Consider the following 18,451-nt stretch of genomic DNA (forward strand, 5'->3'; position numbering starts at 1 on the left):
AATTCAGAAATAAATCCTCCAAGTTACACCAGGGGGAGGGTTAGGTTGGACATCTGGAAAAATTTCTTTACTGAAAGGGATGTCAAGCCCTGGAATAGGCTGCTGAGAGACATGGTGGAGCCACCATCCCTGGAGGGGTTTGAAAGAGATGTAGATGTGTGGGTAAAGGACATGGTTGAGTGGTGACCTGGCCATGCTTGGTTAGTGGTTAGACTCTATGATCTTAATGGCTTTTTCCAACCTAAATGATTATCAGTTGGACTTGATGAGCTTAAAGATCCCTTCCAACTGAAATAATTCTGTGATCATACAGTTTCCTTATCTGAAGTTTATGCCAGCATCTTTGTATTGAGCCAACGTCCTTATGATTTCAACGTACTGGGGAAAAAAATACCACAACTTGCAATTTATTTTGCCTCTTTTTTTTTTTTTTTTTTTCCCCTGTTTAATTCCAGACATTCCTCATAGCTATTCATACCCAGGACAGAGTGCATAATGGGGAGAAAACTAGATCTTTCTGGCTTGACTGATGAAGAAGCAGAGCATGTGCTTCAGGTGGTTCAGCGAGATTTCAGCCTCCGGAAGAAAGAAGAAGAAAGGCTGAGGTAAGAAGAAAAAGGATGATTAGAAATACTGCTCTCTGAATTCTTACAGCTGTTTTTTTGGGGGGACACCAGAGAAGAGAGCTTCTTGTGGTGTTCTGTGCACTGATCATTGCTCTCAGACAGGCAGTAAACATCCAACCTCTATCCTATCAATCCAATTATTTAGCAGTAATCCATTTTTAGGGTATTTAATCTATTCTGGTCTTAACCAAAACAATGATCTCTGATGGCTGACAGCTTCAATTTTGCTTTGCTAGCAGAAACCAAAGAGTTAAGTGATTACACTACAAGAAATGAGGTTTAACTTCATTCCTAATAAATTTTTTAAAGGTACTAAAGGTAAATGGAGACCGACATATCAATGTCTTTTATGGTATTGGAGTTGTTACATGTTAATTTATTTTCCCATCATCTATAAACAAAATGATCTAAGGTGTGGAGAAAAACCATACTGCTCATATGCATTTTCTGCTACAAAGCTGCTTTGGATCTCTCTGCACTGAGAATTTGTAGCAGTGGTTCTCTAATTTAAAGTCCCTTTTCCTTCCACCCCCTCCCACCTTAGGCTGGTGTTATGAGACAGGCTGCTCTTGTGGATGTTGTGAGGAAAAAAATAAATAAAAAATTATTGGGCTAAAAATAGTAAGATAATAGTAACATAACCATATGTAAATAGTAAGTGATTAGCGTGGTTATTTATTATGCCTTACTGCTTCATATCAGTTCAGGTTCCTTTTTTTTTTTTTTTTTTTTTTTTTTGCTTTGGCTCTCAGCCTGCTATCAGATTAATAATATTTACTGTCCTTTGTTGCTTGTGCACCCCTAATCTTGCTGCTTTGATTATGTGTTGGTTCTGTTCTTTGGCAGTAGCGATATGTTTTTATTTACTCCAACGTTAGTGTAATCATCCAGAGGCACTGAGGCTAAAATCATAACAGAGCTTTTGTTTCCTGGGAATCAGCTCAGGAATTCTTGTGGACAAAGTGGCTGCTCCTGGCTTGGATGAGAACATACTCTGCTGGATAAAGCACTGGCTGGGTGAACAGGCCCCAAGAGGGGTGGTCAGTGGAGTTAAATCCAACTGGCAGCCATTCACAAGTGGTATTCCTCAGGGCTCAGTGTTGGCACCATTTCTGTTTAACATCTTTCTTGATGACCTTGATGAAGACATAGAGTGTGTCAGCAGTAAGTTTGCAGATAACACCATGTTAGGTGGGAGTGTTGATCTTCATGAGGGTAGGGAGGCTCTGAAGAGGGACTTGGATAGATTGGATCCATGGCCAACGTTAACAGGAGGAGCTTCAACAAGGCCAAGCACCAGGTCCTGCACTTGGGTCACAACAACCCCAAGCAACGCTACAGGCTTTGGGCAGTGTGGCTGGAAAGCTGTCTGGTAGAAAGGGACCTGGGGGTGCTAATGGACAAGCAGCTGAAGAGGAGCCAGCAGTGTGCCCAGGTGGCCAAGAAAGCCAAAGGCATCCTGGCTGGGATCAGAAATGCTGTGTCCAGCAGGAGCAGGGAGGGGATTGTCCCCTTGTGAGCTCTGGGGAGGCCACACCTGGAGTGTTGTGTCCAGTTTTGGGCACCTCAGTCCAAGAGAGATGTGGAGGTGCTGGAGCCAGGGCAGAGGAGAGCAAGGAAGCTGTGAAGGGCCTGGAGAATAAATCTGCTGGAGAGTGATCGAAGGAACTGGGGCTGGTTAGTGTGAAAAAGAGGAGGCTGAAGGGTGACCTCATGGCTGTCTACAACTACCTGAAAGGACATTGTAGAGAGGCTGCTGCTGGTCTCTTCTTCCAGGTAATTAGTGATAGAACAAGAGGGAATGGCCTCAAGCTGTGACTGGGTAGGTTTAGACTGGACAGTAGGAAACATTTTTTCATGTCAAGAGTGGTCAGGGATTGGAATGAGCTGCCCAGGGAGGTGGTTGAGTCCCCAAGCCTGGATGTGTTTAAAGGTGGTTTGGAAGTGGTGCTTGGGGCTATGGTTTAGGGGTGCCCCTTGTAGAGTAGGGTTTTAGGTTGGACCTGGTGATACTGAAGGTCTGTTCCAACCTGAATGTTTCTATGGTTCTGTGAAGCAGGGAAACCAGGCAGATGTGGTGTAGCTGGGACAGTGATAGATGTGAGTGCTCAGGGCTGGGCTGTGGTGGTACAGACTTGTGTGCATCACCTCTGCCTCAGCAGCTTGCAGGTTGTCTCTGGGCTGGTGGAACAACTAATAATCAGAGCTGGCTTTTTGAGTGGGTGGATGGAATACTCTAATGGTTCATTTGCTCAGAATTCTTCAATTTGTTTTCTTAATCTTGAATTTCAGGCTTTGTGCAGCTGCAGGGTATCAGCAGTAGGGCTGACTGAAGTGTTTTCAGGGTTGAGCTTTTAACGTTTTGCTGTGTGTAACATCTTTGTCATATCTACAGCTTCTGATTTGGGGGTTTTGAATTTATTTTTTTTTTAGAGAAATGGCTGAAGGAGAGCTCACAAGGCCAAACGTGTGTTTGTGAGATAGGCCTCTTCACATAACAGATGTGTGAAGGAGATTGCTGCCTTTTGTTTGTTTCCATTTACTGCCTGTCCATTCAGTTTTCCAGACTTCTGAATTTGCCACTCTTTATTGCCCTCTGCTGTGGGCAAGATCAGTTTCCCTTTGTTTTGGTTTTGTTTTTAGAGTTACCACTGCATTTATCAGCTGGCTTGTCTGTCTGTTTCAGGTTAGGAATGTTGAGAAGTCAGGATGTTTTATGAAGTGAAATGACTGTTTTCACAGAAAAAAACCTGATGGGTCATCCTCATTGTGGTAGATGCTCTCACTCTGTTTCCTTTTAACCGTATAGACAGGTTAAAAGATGGCTGTTCTGATACTGAATTTGACATTCAGAATGACTGCAAGTGGAGAAAAGCTAGAGGAGTGGGAAAGGGGGCAGGCAAGTGCATTACCTGTCAGCAGCTGCTTTACTTCAGGAGTCCAAGTGACTTAAGCTGTCTTCCTCTAACCACTGGCTAAGTAAAAATTCCATTGCTCTGATGAATGCTGAGCCAGCCATTTGTGTGGTGCTATCCTAGTGCTAAACCTTAGAAACTTGCTTTGGACAGGGATGAAAAACGTTTCTTTGCAGGGGATGTGGTTCTCTTTTATTTAAACCACTGCTCTTAATCACCTGGGAAGAGAGAGCACCAAGGGAAAATTGCTGACCCTCTGGCACTGCAGGGACAGGTGGTGATAACACATCTGGGGTGACTTAAGAGAAGTGTGAGAGGGTAAGAGAAGCAGATCCAGGGAGGTTCTCCTACCCCTCTACTCTGCCCTGGTGAAACCACACCAGTTCTGGGCTCCCCAGTTCAAGAGGGAAAGGGATCTACTCGAGAGTCCAACAGAAGGCTACAAGGATGCTGAAGGGACTGGAGCACTGCCTGGTGAGGAGAGGCTGAGAGCCCTGAGGCTGGTTAGTGTGGAGAAGAGAAGACTGAGAGGGGATTTAATCAATGTTTATAAATATCTGAGGGCTGGGGGTCAGGAGGGAGGGGACAGGCTCTGCTCACTTGCACCCTGTGATAGGGTAAGGAGCAATGGATAGAAACTCCAGCACAGGAGGTTCCACCTCAACATGAGGAGGAACTTCTTCACTGTGAGGCTCCCAGAGCACTGGAACAGGCTGCCCAGAGAGGTTGTGGAGTCTCCTTCTCTGGAGACTTTCAAGCCCCATCTGGATGTGTTCCTGTGTGCCCTGTGCTGGATTCTATGGTCCTGCTGTGGCAGGGGGGTTGGACTCGCTGATCTTCTGAGGTCCCTTCCAACCCCTGACATCCTGTGAGCCTGTGAACACAGTAATTACTTCATGTAGTTATGTGTGGGTCAGTGGAACAGCACAAGGGAAGTGCTGGCAGTTGACTGTCACCCATAGGCAGAATCATCACTATGGTTTGCCTGATGTTGTGTCTTTCATAGCTGGGTTGGTGTGTGTGGGCTTTGCTGTCTTTAGGCAGTTGAATTTTCAGTTGTGGTGCAGACAAACTGCAGTGATTCACAATCAGATCGCCAGCAGTGCCTTATTTGCAGAAGTAGTGATCTGTCTGTGCTCACTGGAGGGCTCTCTCTGCTCTGGATGTTCTAATTTTCTCATAGTCAAGGAATTGGTAAGGGACTAGTAGAGCTTTGTGTAGAGGATGATGAAACGTTTTGAATTAAGAGAGTTGCTTTTGCTTGCTTGCTTCCTTCCACTCCCTTTTGTGTCTTAGCCCACTGCAGCACGAGTAGACTCATGAAGAGCCTTCTTAAGAAACAAATTCTTGTACCTGACAAACCCCAGAAAGCAGTTTGATTCTCTTTCTTGTCAGACACTAGTTGACTCAAGTGTATTTACAGTCCATGTTATGGGTCTTGTAGCAGATAAAATATTAAACGTCTTCCAAACTCTGTTAATCGAAATATTGTCTGTCTGACTCATATTGAACAGGCAAAATGCCAAGCTTTGGGCAGCTCTCTGTTGGTTCTCTGGATCAGTTCTTGTGCTTCCTTCCTGTATCCAATACCTTAAAACAAACACAAGCCAGACAAACAACCCCTGTCTGTCTTCTCTCCTCACCTCCAAACAAAGTCATCTTAAAGCTGTTTTCCTAGTGAGAAAGGAATGGGAGATCAGTCTCCTTCTCACAAGCTTCAGAGTTCCAGCAGCTGAACTTCTGATCAATACCTTGCCTTTCTCTCTGAGCAGTGTGGGGAGAGCCCAGGTAACATTTCTGTTCATTACTCTGATTGTTTTGTAGCAGGTAGGCATCATTCTTTCACGTGTCTGCTCATGAACTCCTCAAAGCATCCAGGGCTAACAAAACCATTTCACATAAGGGGGCTTCTCATCAGGGTGTCGAGCAATAAATAGGACGAGGGGGGATGGTTTGAAGCTGAGGGGAGGGTAGGGTTAGACTGGAGCTTAGGAAGAAGTTCTTCAGTAGGAGGGTGGTGAGACTCTGGAAGAGGCTGCCCAGGGAGGCTGTGGCTGCCTCCTCCCTGGGGGTGTTGAAGACCAGGTTGGATGAGGCCTTGAGTAGCTGAGTCTAGTTGAGAGGTGTCCCTGGGCATGGTGAGGAGGTTGGAGCAGATGATCTCTGAGGTCCCTTCCAGCCTAAGCCATTCTAGGATTCTACATTGTTTGGCTGCTGCTTTGGCTTATAAAACAAGACTGAAACACTTAGTGCAGTGCAGCTGTTTCCTGGACACCACCATTCATGAATAAAATTAAGAGCATGCCATCTTTCTTTTATAGGTTATTACCAATTTTGTTATAATGTTCCAAGATGTGAAGAAACCTGCTTTTAGTTCCCACAGGGTGTCAGGGTTGAGAGCTGTCAGTAACTTCATCTGTCTGCCAGATGCTTTACACTGTTACTGCATAGCCCTCTCTCAGCAGCAGTGCTTCAGATATCCCTGAGCCCTCCCTACACACAGGTTATGGTAAGTTGCTTAGAAAAAAAATAGTGACCTGGATGAATGCTGCATGAAAGCAGATAGCTAATGGTTGGGTTTGCTGCTGAGTCAGTAAGGATGCACTTTAAAACACATTTGCAAACTGTTACTTGCCACTAATTTCAAGAAATGTTGATTCAAGCCTGCTACTTGCTGTCAAATAATGATGTTTGGGGTTAGATGAGGAGACAGGCATCTCGGCAATGATGCACTTCATCTGCAGTGCAACAGCCTTGTGGCCAGCAGATTGAGAGGGGAATTCTGCCCCTCTGCTCTGCCCCGGTGTGATGGTTTGAAACTGTCTTTTTAATTTTTCTTCTCAAAGTTCAAGCAGAGAAAGCTCACACTGATACACCTGGTGACACCCCACCTACAGTGCTGTTGCCCAGCTCTAGAGTCCTAAGCACAGGAAAAACATGGACCTGTTGGAGCAGATCCAAAGGAGGACACAAAAATGATCAGAGTGCTGCAATACCTCTGCTGCAAGGATAGGCTGAGACAGTTGGAATTGTTCAGTCTGGAGAGGAAAAGGGAGACATTATTGCAGCCTTCCAGTAGTGAAAAGGGGCCTATAAGAAAGATGGGGATAGAGTTTTAGCAGGACCTGGGGTTTGAGGACGAGGGGTGATGATTTTAAACTAAAAGACAGAGGAGATACAGACTGGGAAGGAAGAAATTTTTCACACCGAGGGTGTTAAAGCACTGGCCCATGTTTCCCTGAGAGGTGATGGAAGCCCCATCCCAACCTTCCAGGTGCTGTTGGCCAGGACTTTGAGCTGTCTAATCTAGTTGAGTATGTCCCTCTTCACTGGCTGTGGGTTGGCCTTTAAAGGCCCCTTTCAACCTGAACCATGTTATGATTCTGTGATTTAGTTTAGACTCCTCCTTTCTGTATTTTGCCCCAAAACTCCCTGCTCTAACACAACACGGTCCTGGTACAAAGTTAATGTGTAGGTTCCCTTTACACAGCATTGGCCCCTGCTCCACTGTAGGCAGAGAAAAAGGCTGCAGTTGGCAAGAGGGTAGGATCTAGTTTATGCTTTACAAGAGAGAAATCAGGGCACTGGAAAGAAGCTGGCATTAGAAACAAAGAACTTTTAGTCATTTAAAAACAAAGAACTTGTAGTCATTTAAGTTACAGGTTTGTATCCAAATTTTTTCTGCTTAATCAAGGAAAAAATGCAGGATACTTCCAAAAAGCAGCTTGTGCTTGGTGCCTCTAAACCCAGTTCTGTGCCTCTTACTTCTGGCTGTAATGGGAACCCAGTCTGACTCTCCTCAGTTGAATTCCATATGGATGCTACAGGTAAAACATGGGATGGAGCTTTTCAACAAGTTATTAGGCAAATGCAGGGCCTCATTCTCCAAGCTGTTATTCTTGACTTTTGTGGCAAGTGTTTCAATATGAGCAGTCCCAGATCACAGTCTCACAGTATATCAGAGGTTGGAAGGGACCTCCAGAGATCATCAGGTCCAACCTCCCTCCCAGAGCAGGATCACTTAGGGCAGTCTGCACAGGAATGCATCCAGGTGGGGTTGGAAAGTCTCCAGAGGAGACTCCACAACCCCCCTGGGGAGCCTGTTCCAGTGCTCTGTCACCCTCACTGGAAAGAAGTTTCTCCTCATGTTGAGCTGAAATCTTCTCTGTTCAAGTTTGACCCCATTGCTTCTTGTCTTATCACTGTGAACCACCAAAAAGAGCCTGGCCCCCTCCACTTGACACCCACCCCTCAGATATTGATAGACATTGCTCAGATCCCTCTCAGCCTTCTCTTCTCCAGACTAAACAGCCCCAGGGCTCTCAGGCTCTCTTCCCAGGGGAGATGCTCAAGTCCCCAAATCATCCTCATGGCTCTCCCTTGGACTCTCCCCAGCAGGTCTCTGTCTCTCTTGAACTGGGGAGCCCCAAACTGGACACAGTATTCCAGGTGTGGTCTCACCAGGGCAGAGTAGAGAGGCAGAAGAACTTCCCTAGCCCTGCTGGACACCTTTCTTGATGCATCCCAGGATCCCATTGGCTCTCTTGGCCATCAGAGCACATTATTGTTCCATGCAGAACTTGCTGTCCACCAGCACACCAAGGTCTTTCTCTGTGGAGCTGCTGATGTGAGTTTTGACTTTTAAACAAGGTATCACAGAAAGCATCCAGTTGGAAGAGACCTCCATGATCATCCAGTCCAACCCTTGACCTGAAGGGTCAACACTAGACCATGTCCCTAAGCACCAGGTCCACAGGGTGCTTAAACACCTCCAGGGATGGTGACTGCACCACTGCCCTGGGCAGACCCTTCCAATGTTTGAGAACCATCTCTGTGAAGAAGTATTTCTTAGCATCTCATCTTGAACCTCCTCTGGTACAGCTTGAAACCATTTCCTCTGGTCCTGTCACTTGCCACCAAGGAGAAGAGGCTGCCCCCTCCTCGCTCCAACCTCTCTTCGGGGAGTTGTAGAGAGTGATGAGGTCTCCCCTCAGCCTCCTCTTCTCCATAAATGCAGCTTCACCTGAGAGGAAATGCTGGTGAGCCAAGCATGAAGAAACACAAGAGAGGATCCTTCTAGAGTCATAATATTATTGAGGTTGGAAAAGGCCTTTAAGACATCATCACAGAATCACAGAGTTAAGCAGGTTGGAAAGGACCTCTGAGATCATCAAGTCCAGCCAATTACCCAACACCATCTAATAACTAAACCATGGCACGAAGTGCCACATCCAATCTTTTTTTTAAAAACTTCCAGGGACAATGACTCCAGCACCTCCCTGGGCAGCCCATTCCAATGGTCAATCCCTCTTTCTTTGAAGTGTTTTTTCCTAACATCCAGCCTCCCACCAGCCCAAGTTGCTCAAGAGCTCATCCAACCTAGCTTTGAACACCTCGAGGGAGGGGGTATCTACAATAAGAAAAAGCCTAATTTTATCACAGAAACAAAGAATCAGCCAGGTTGGAAGAGACCTCCAAGATCATCCAGTCCAACCTATCACCCAGCCCTATCCAATCAACCAGACCATGGCACTAAGTGCCTCATCCAAGCTTTTCTTGAACATCTCCAGGGATGATGACTCCACCACCTCCCTGGGCAGCCCATTCCAATGGCAAATATCTCTCTCTGTGAAGAACTTCCTCCTAACATCCAGCCTATACCTCCCCTGCACAGCTTGAGACTGTGTCCTCTTGTTCTGCTGCTGGTTGTCTGGGAGAAGAGACCAACCCCCACCTGGCTACAGCCTCCCTTCAGGTAGTTGTAGACAGCAATGAGGTCACCCCTGAGCCTCCTCTTCTCCAGGCTAAACACCCCCAGCTCCCTCAGCCTCTCCTCACAGGGCTGTGCTCCAGACCCCTCCCCAGCTTCATTGTCCTTCTCTGGACACGTTCCAGTACCTCAACATCTCTCTTGAATTGAGGGGCCCAGAACTGGACACAGCACTCAAGGTGTGGCCTGACCAGTGCTGAGTACAGGGGAAGAATAACCTCCCTTGTCCTGCTGGCCACACTATTCCTGATCCAGGCCAGGATGCCATTGGCTCTCCTGGCCACCTGGGCACACTGCTGGCTCACATTCAGCCTCCTATCAACCAGCACCCCCAGGTCCCTTTCTGCCTGGCTGCTCTCCAGCCACTCTGTCCCCAGCCTGTAGCACTGCTTGGGGTTGTTGTGGCCAAAGTGTAGAACCCTGCACTTGGCCTTGTTAAATCTCATCCCACTGGCCTCTGCCCACCCATCCAACCTGTCAAGCTCCCTCTGCAGGGCCCTCCTACCCTCCAGCAGATTGACACCTGCTCCACCTTGATGTCATCTGCAAACTTACTGATGATGGAAATTTTAGGGAGTATTAGAGAAATTCATAGAGAATGACATATCTCCAGCTAACCATAACAAGGCATAGGAGATGTAACTGAGGCAGAGCCCACAAACACTGTGCCAAACTGGCATGACCTATGGGGAAGTGGTTAAAGGAGGCAGTAGGATGTTCCAGAGCCATCATAAAACTTGTGGTAGAGTTCTTTGTGGTAATTTGGTCTTTGTCATGGGTTATGACTAATCAGATGAGCAGCCATAAGGGCTAAAAGGAGTGAGTGTGCCTAGTGATAATGAACAGCTGTAATGTAAAAATCAATATTTAATCTCTGATAGGTTGGGTAGGAAGGGTCTAAGCTGTTAAACGTGACTTGGAGTAATCTACTCCACCTGAATGGATGTTCTCTTGAGTATCAGTTTAGTCACCCTGAAAATAGTTGCTGGAAAGGTGAACTCTTAAGAGCTTTTTGCAGAGAAAGTGCTTCAACTTCTTTAACCTCTGTTTTTCTGAAGAAACAAGATACTGATCTTGTTAAATATGCTACTTGGTATTAATTCATCAGAAACCTCTTTGTTGAAGCTCAATGTTAGCTCATGGGGGAAAAAAACAATACAGTTGTTCATGGGTTGATAGAGGGAAGAGGTTGCTGGGGAAGCTGTGTTGCAGGTTTTAAGGACCAAGTATTTGAGCCTCTGTGTGAATGCTATCTGTTTCTGGATCTTGCCTTGGGCATGAGGATGAACCGCACAGACTTGTTGAGTTCTGTCCCCTATTGCCCTCTGAACTGAGTAGTTTATTCTGTAAAGGTTGGAAAGATTAAAAACATCACATCTGTCCTGAGTCTAGGAACCTAGGTAATAAGAAGTTAATTGAGAGATAGCTACTTTCATAGAATCACACAATAGTTTGGGTTGGAAGGTCATCAGTCCAACCCCCTTGCAGTCAGCTGGGACATCCTCCATTAGATCACGTTGCTCAGAGCCTTGTTGAACACCACCTTGAGTATCTCCAGGGATGGGGCCTCAACCACCTCCCTGGGCAACCTGCACCCCCCTCATGGTAAAGAACTTCTTCCTAACATCCAATCCATATCTACTCTTCTCTAATTTCAAACTGTTGCCCCTTGTCCTGCAGGCCTTTGTAAACAGTCCCTCTGTAGCCTTCTTGTTGGCTTCCTTTCAGGTACTGGAAAGCTGCTCTGAGGTCTCCCCAGAGCCTCCTCTTCATTGTAAGTTAAGGTGCAAGGAAACCACCCAGGGTTGCTGTCATGGGTGTGACCTAGGTCTGTGATCCTGCTCTGTGATAAAGGTGAGCTAATTATAGCTTCCCCTCACGAGCCACGGTAAGGAGTTCCACATTCACTTAGGGGAAGGAGCTAACAGATGGACAGTTGCTAGGGAGTCATAACTGTCTCTGTAATTGAACTTGGGCTAAGCTGTTAAATCTGCTGCTGCTGCCTTTGTTTGCAGTTGGTGTGCCTGGGGTTAGAGCAAGTCTCTGCACACCAGAGAAAGCTCTGTAACAGCCTGGTCCTTGATTTTTTTTTTAATTTTTTTTTTTGAGGGAATTATACTTGGTCAACATATTTTCTTTTACTCTTCTTCTTATGTTACTTAAATCCGGTGATTATGACTTAAAGTTTTCCTGAAAGCAACTGAACTCAAACATACTTTGTTTGTTTGTTTGGGCTTTTTTGTATAGTACTTACTAACATTTCACAGAATCACAGAAACATTCAGGTTGGAAAAGACCCTCAGGATCACCAGGTCCAACCCAGAACCCTGCTCTATGAGGGTCGCTCCTAAACCATATTTCCGAGCACCACATCCAAACCACCTTTAAACACATCCAGAGTTGGTGATTCCACAGCTTCCCTGGGCAGCTCATTCCAGTGCCTGACCACTCTTGCTGTGAAAAAATGTTTCCTAATGTCCAGTCTAAACCTACCCAGTCACAGCTTGAGGCCATTCCCTCTTGTTCTATCACTAATTACCTGGGGGAAGAGACCAGCAGCAGCCTCTCTACAATCTCCTTTCAGGTAGTTGTAGACAGCCATGAGGTCACCCTTCAGCCTCCTCTTCTCCAAACTAACCCTCCCCAGCTCCTTCAGTTGCTCTTCATCAGATTTCTTCTCCAGGCCCTTCACAGCTTCCTTGCCCTCCTCTGCCCTGGCTCCAGCACCTCCACATCTCTCTTGGACTGAGGTGCCCAAAACTGGACACAGCACTCCAGGTGTGGCCTCCCCAGAGCTCACAAGGGGACAATCCCCTCCCTGCTCCTGCTGGACACAGCATTTCTGATCCCAGCCAGGATGCCTTTGGCTTTCTTGGCCACCTGGGCACACTGCTGGCTCCTATTCAGCTGCTTGTCCATTAGCACCCCCAGGTCCCTTTCTGCCAGACAGCTTTCCAGCCACACTGCCCAAAGCCTGTAGTGCTGCTTGCAGTTGTTGTGACCCAAGCGCAGGACCTGGACAAAATAATTTTACTGTTACTGTTGTCTGCTATCCAAACTGTTATGAAGGAAAAGATATAAATCTCTCTGTAAAAAGATATGAATCCCTCTATAAAGCTGGTTTACAATAGGATTAGTCTTAAAAAAGTATAGCAAGTCTTCAAGTTGCAAACCTAACACAATGGCAAATTAGGTGTGGTTCTTGGTGTGCATTGTAATTGGTCTACTTTCTGTAGTGCTTTCCACCTTGAATGGGTATTTTGGATTTTATCCTTGTTTCTGTCAAGCACATTGGAAATTAAAGAATTTGGAAAGAGCACAAGACCCACTGTTTGCATCTCAGTCAAAAGAACTTTAAATCAAGAAGTTGTTGGAGGTGGTAGGTATTTAGTCAAAATTCTCTGCTACTCAGAAACACTTTGGGTGAGATTTAAAAGAGTCTCTAATCTATGTCTTGGCAGCTGTAGCATTTGTCAGTGAGGATGGCTGTATGGTGATAGAAGAGGTGACATTAACAGGAGCCTCTAAGCAGTTTGTGTCAGGCCAGGGCTGGTGAATTGTCTGTCTCTCGTGATGGGAGTTGAGATCATGAAGCTCTTCTGTGTCATGCCAGAATAAACTCCCAAATTTCTGTCCTACCTTGTGGAAGAGAGGGAGATCCTTTAAGGGACAACTTGCTCAAAAAGCTTAAATGTAAAAATGCTTATTTAAAGACCCTTGCTTATTGTTGCTTGGTGTTCTTCTGTCAAACACATGGTTTGTCCTCTTAATGCTCACTTTGCTAACTTGTTTGTGATTCTATGACCTCTGCTGCAAAATTTGAGCTGAATTCCCTCCATTTCATGCCTCCCTGCCCTTTTAAAGTCCCTGCTGCCTTGGTGGAGCTGGGGAGGATTGCCTTTTGAGCACTAGAAGGGTTGTGTGATTGTAACTAGATTGTTTGGTTTGTTCTATTGTAAATCTTGCACAGGGAGTAATAAACTCATCTGTGTTGCAGTTCAGCAGTGTTGTGTCTTCAGGGCTTCCGAGGAATAAGAAGCTTTATAATGATTTTCATCAAACAAAGTGACTGAACACTTGCTGGGAGAGAGTTTGCAGCTGTAGAGAAAAATAGACAAGAGTTGTATTTCAGTTCAGTTCAAGTTTCTGGAACCATTATCCCACAAACCCACCCCTGAGGTGCTAACATTTGCAAAGTTCAAATCTGAGCCTTTTATTTAAGCCCTGTTACTTGCAATTGTCTTCATGGTTTTAGTTAGATGCAAATCAAATGCCACTTCTGTGTCTGTTAGCTGAAATGAACCTTTCATTTTAGCCATTCAGCCTTCAGCATTCATTGCAGACCTAGAGAGAATTGGGATTGTGGCTATTTGGCTTTTGCCAGCCTATTTACAAATGATGAAGAAATAAATTGTCCCATGAAAATCAGATTTTAGTTGATTCCAACCATGCATATAGTGGACAGTACTCAGCTTTTGCCCACTTTTGCTAGGATTGAAGAATTCACCTTCCTGTAAATAATTTCTCAAAGATCTCTGGTTAAAATGATAGATTTGAAATTTTTTAGTTGTTTCCTGGAAGGCAGCAGTTACTGATTTTCTTTTTCCAGTCCTTAGATAGCCTTTTCTACTCTGTGTGTGTGTGTAAAAACAAAACCAAAACCCCTCCAAAAGTCCCCCTAAACCCACTGACAAAAGCAACAGCAATAAAAAAACAAACCAAACAAACAAAAAGGACAAAAAAGCCAAAACCTGACAAAACCAACAAACCCCAAACAAAATCCCCAGATCCTGTTCCTTGAAGTCTTTGGAGCTGTACATTTTTGGATTTGTCTTTAGGCCTGCAGGACTTGGGTTTTTTTAGAAGTCTTTCTGTCATCTATCAGAGACACTTGGAGCAAAAGAAAAAGCATCATGTAAGGTTTCCATTTTGTGTTTGTCTCATTCTTCTGAAGCTCAAATTGTGTCTCAGTTCTAACTGGCAGGCCTGCAGGTTTGCTTTCCAGTGGCTTTTGGCATGAGTCAGGAAGCAGAATTCTGTGGGTTGACCCTGTCCAGGAGCTAGTTCTGCTTTTCTCACCATAGCCAAGGGACAGCTTTGGTACAGCACAAATAGTGGTGTGTTCTGTTTGAAGTTGGCTGTGCTGTTAGGTTCCATGTTTCTTGCCCCAGTCTAGAACTGTTTTTAGCTTTGCTTTGTCTCAAGGGAGTGTGGGGCAGAGGTACCAGTCTGCTTTCAGGGGTCTTTGATCCTGCTCTCAAACTGGCAGTCCTAGGTGATTCTGAACTGTACAGCTTGGAGGTCTCCCATCTGGTTACTGACTGTTCATACAGGAGTTTGGAACTGGACAGAATTATGGAATCATAGAATTGTTTTGGTTGGAGGAGACCTTGAAGATCATAGAGTCCAACTGCTAGCCTAGTACTGCATCTGGGTCACTACTAAACCCTGTCCCAAGGCTCTGCGTCTTTTAAGTCCCTCCAGGGATGGTGACTCCACCACTTCCCTGAGCAGCTTGTTCCATGTCTTGACAACCCTTTCAATGAAGAAAATGTTTCTAAATGTCCAACCTAAACAGCCCCAGTGCAAATTTAGGCCATTTCTCCTTGTTACTTGGGAGAAGAGACTGATCCCCACCTTGCCACAACCTCTTTTCAGGGGGATATAGAGAGAAAGGTCTCCCCTCATCATCCTTTTCTCCAGGCTAAACAAGCCCTGTTCCCTCAGTGCTCCTCAGCAGACTTGTGCTCTGGAGTCCTCACCAATGACCTTGCCCTTCTTTGGACAAGCTCCAGCACCTCAAAGCCCTTCTTGTAGTGAGGGGCCAGGATTTGAGGTGTGGCCTCCCCAGTGCTGAGGACAGGGGGCTCATCACTGCCCTAGTCCTGCTGGCCATATGATCTCTAATTGCTGCAGATAGAGAACAAGCTGGGAGCCAGTTGAAGCACCTTGGGAAATAGAGTTGGTCCCTTCCTAACAGACCTGTGAGCTTGTCTGAGCACAGACTGGACCTGAGGGAACCAACATGGTTCTGTGGATATGAGGACTGTACCTGTGCAGAGACCTTTCCTTAGCAAGAGATGAATTCAACAGGTGACCTGGGCTCCAGACTCAGCCTCTTGGGGTTTTGTTAGCTTCATGAATTTGAGTTAGAACTTTGACATTTCTCAACATAAACTTGTGTATCTGATTTACTGGGGGGTTGTTCTTGCTCTTGGTGGTATTAATAAAAGCCAAAGGTTTCATGCTGAAGACCCATGGAGATTTGTCAGCTTTAATCCAGCATGCAACCTTCTCAGCAGAGCACAAGGGGACTATTGTTGCAGCCTTGGCTTGGTGCTCTTTAAACATTATGGATCCGGTGGTTTAAGCCTGAGGTGTTTCTTTTCTGTGTGTTAAAGAATTATGTTAAAATCTGTCAGGTCTGTTTTACTGAAAGAATATGTGAACAGGTATTTTCTGTTAGCCTTGGTACCTTCTAAAGTAAGGATATTTGTTTAAGAAAATAACTAAGTAAATATTAGAATGGAGGCTCCTGGCAGAAAGGGGAGAGCCTCTCAAGCTGGAACAGTTCCTTTGGAGTTGATGGACAAAGAAAGCCAAGCTGAGTTCCCCTGTGTTAGGCTGCACTAGAGAAAACAAGGCAAGAGCAGTGCTGCGTACAGATTTATCCCTCTGGAACAGCCAGTGTGTCTAACCTCGACACACTGAGCATTGGTGCCAACATCTTCAAGAGTTGGAACAAAAAAGTTGGGGTAGTACTGATGTGAAGACAAGCTTCGGGTTTCTCTTTAGTGTGATGTTGTCTCTTAACCTTTTTTTTTCATCTAGTTACTAAGGATTTGAGTTAGTTGCTGGCACATAGCCACAGGTTCATTCCCAACTGGTTTCCAGCATTGTTTGCTCCAAAACATTGATAAGGCACCTCTGAAAGCACAAAGATTTTATCTTCTGTGTTTGACAGCCCTCCACTCCTCACCTAACAGCTTTCAAGTACAGTGCTCTCAGGGCTTGACATGTAGTGCTTAACTGATGCCTGGGAACCTGAAAGATCCAGGTGGTGCTTTCATAACAGATCTGTTACACGTGGCAGGTTGTCCATAAGTGTCTATGTTTCTGCTTGGGACAGCTTCTTTGCAAAGCTGCTGGACTCTACAAAACATTATCAGAATCCAGAGTTGGATGTGAGGAGAGGCTGAGAGCCCTGGGGCTGGTTAGTCTGGAGAAAAGAAGACTGAGAGGGGATTTAATAAATGTTTATAAATATCTGAGGGCTGGGGGTCAAGAGGGAGGGGACAGGCTCTGCTCACTTGCACCCTGGGATAGGACAAGGGGCAATGGATAGAAACTCCAGCACAGGAGGTTCCACCTCAACATGAGGAGGAACTTCTTCACTGTGAGGCTCCCAGAGCACTGGAACAGGCTGCCCAGAGATGCTGTGGAGTCTCCTTCTCTGGAGACTTTCAAGCCCCATCTGGATGTGTTCCTGTGTGACCTCTGCTGGATTCTCTGGTCCTGCTCTGGCAGGGGGGTTGGACTCGATGATCTTCTGAGGTCCTTCCAACCCCTAGCATCCTGTGAGCCTGTGATAACATCTGTTATTGAACAGTAAGTGAAGGACATGAGTTTTGAATTTTCTTCTTAGTATTCAACTGAATCTTGAACCTTTATCAGGTGTTTTGTGTTTTTTTTTTTTTTGGTTGGGGGGGTTGGTTGGTTGTTTAATGTTTGGGAAATGCTTTAAAGCATAGCAAAGATTCTCAAAATAATTTGTAGTCTTTCTAGTAAAGTGAGTGCTGCAGTAATTCACAGCAGGCAGAGGTGGTGCCATTCATTTGATGGACAGTTAACCTTCTACGTGTCAACAGCAGCACTATTTGACCTTTTTTAAAGCTTCAGCCTCCTTACAGAAATTATGAATGTTTTGCTCATCTGGGTTTCCTCAGCCTTTTTGTTTGTGAAGCCCCTTGTGGAGATGCAACAGCAGCCCAGTTTGTGGTAGAGTCCTCAAGTCAGTCGCTTTTAAGTGTAGCTGCTACCAACCCTGTGGGTTTCATTGCCCACTGTTTTCAAGTACTGAACTTCTAACCACCTTCATTACCATGGGATGGTGGTTTTAGACTGAAAGAGAAGAGATTTAGACTTGACAGGAGAAACTTTTTTTTTTATACTCTGACAGGGGCATTGGACTGGATGATCACAGTCTCACAGTATATGAGAGGTTGGAAGGGACCTCCAGAGATCATCAGGTCCAACCCCCCTGCCAGAGCAGGATCACTTAGGGTAGTCTGCACAGGAATGCATCCAGGTGGGTTTGGAAAGTCTTCAGAGAAGGAGACTCCACAGCCCCCCTGGGCAGCCTGTTCCAGTGCTCTGTCACCCTCACTGGAAAGAAGTTTCTCCTCATGTTGAGCTGAAATCTTCTATGTCCTAGTGTGACCCCATTGTTTCTTGTCTTATCACTGTGAACTACTGAAAAGAGCCTTGCCCCCTCCACTTGACACCCACCCCTCAGCTATTGATAGACATTGATCAGATCCCCTCTCAGCCTTCTCTTCTCCAGACTAAACAGCCCCAGGGCTCTCAGTCTCTCTTCACAGGGGAGATGCTCAAGTCCCCTAATCACCCTCTTGGCTCTCCGTTGGATTCTCTCCAGTAGTTCTCAGTCTCTCTTGAACTTTTGAGGTCTTTTGCAACCCCTAACATTCTGTGATTCCAGGATCCATCTCTTCACTAAGGTGGTGTCAAACATCTCATCTGCTGTGCTGCTTCTGTGTGCTTTCAATTGTCAGCCAGAGAATTAGAGCAAGGGATGCTTAGTGCTGCTCTGAATCAGTATCTTAATGAGACAGGACTAGGGTAGCATCCCTGACTTTATTTACTGAACACAATGCACCAAAAAGATGATGATGATAAGAAAATTCTTCCCAACAAAGAAATTTATTTTTACTTCTAATTAACAACAAGTGAGAAGGTAAGTGAAAAAGGAGCATGACAGGATGTCATACACAGAGTTAAGCAAGTGCCAGGAAATACATGAGTTCATACAGAATGTGTCATCAATTAATTCTGCATTACAGAGTCAGCCTTTAATTACATTATCTCATGCCACAACTCTTGAGATCTCCCACTGATGCAGT

The 18,451-nt window shown here is 45.5% G+C and overlaps 1 protein-coding gene across 3 annotated transcripts in view; it reads left to right on the forward strand.

Annotated features, from left to right (window-relative positions):
- The first annotated feature begins 495 nt into the window (after positions 1-495).
- The window catches only part of MYRIP (myosin VIIA and Rab interacting protein), a 135,373-nt gene continuing 117,417 nt past the window's right edge, over positions 496-18,451 (forward strand). For all 3 annotated transcript variants that reach the window (XM_054385155.1, XM_054385156.1, XM_054385157.1), the window contains exon 1: positions 496-605. In XM_054385155.1, the coding sequence (XP_054241130.1) occupies positions 496-605 (110 nt within the window). The remainder of the gene's footprint in view (positions 606-18,451) is intronic.

This window comes from Indicator indicator, chromosome 11 (assembly GCF_027791375.1).
Source record: "Indicator indicator isolate 239-I01 chromosome 11, UM_Iind_1.1, whole genome shotgun sequence".
NCBI lineage: Eukaryota > Metazoa > Chordata > Aves > Piciformes > Indicatoridae > Indicator > Indicator indicator.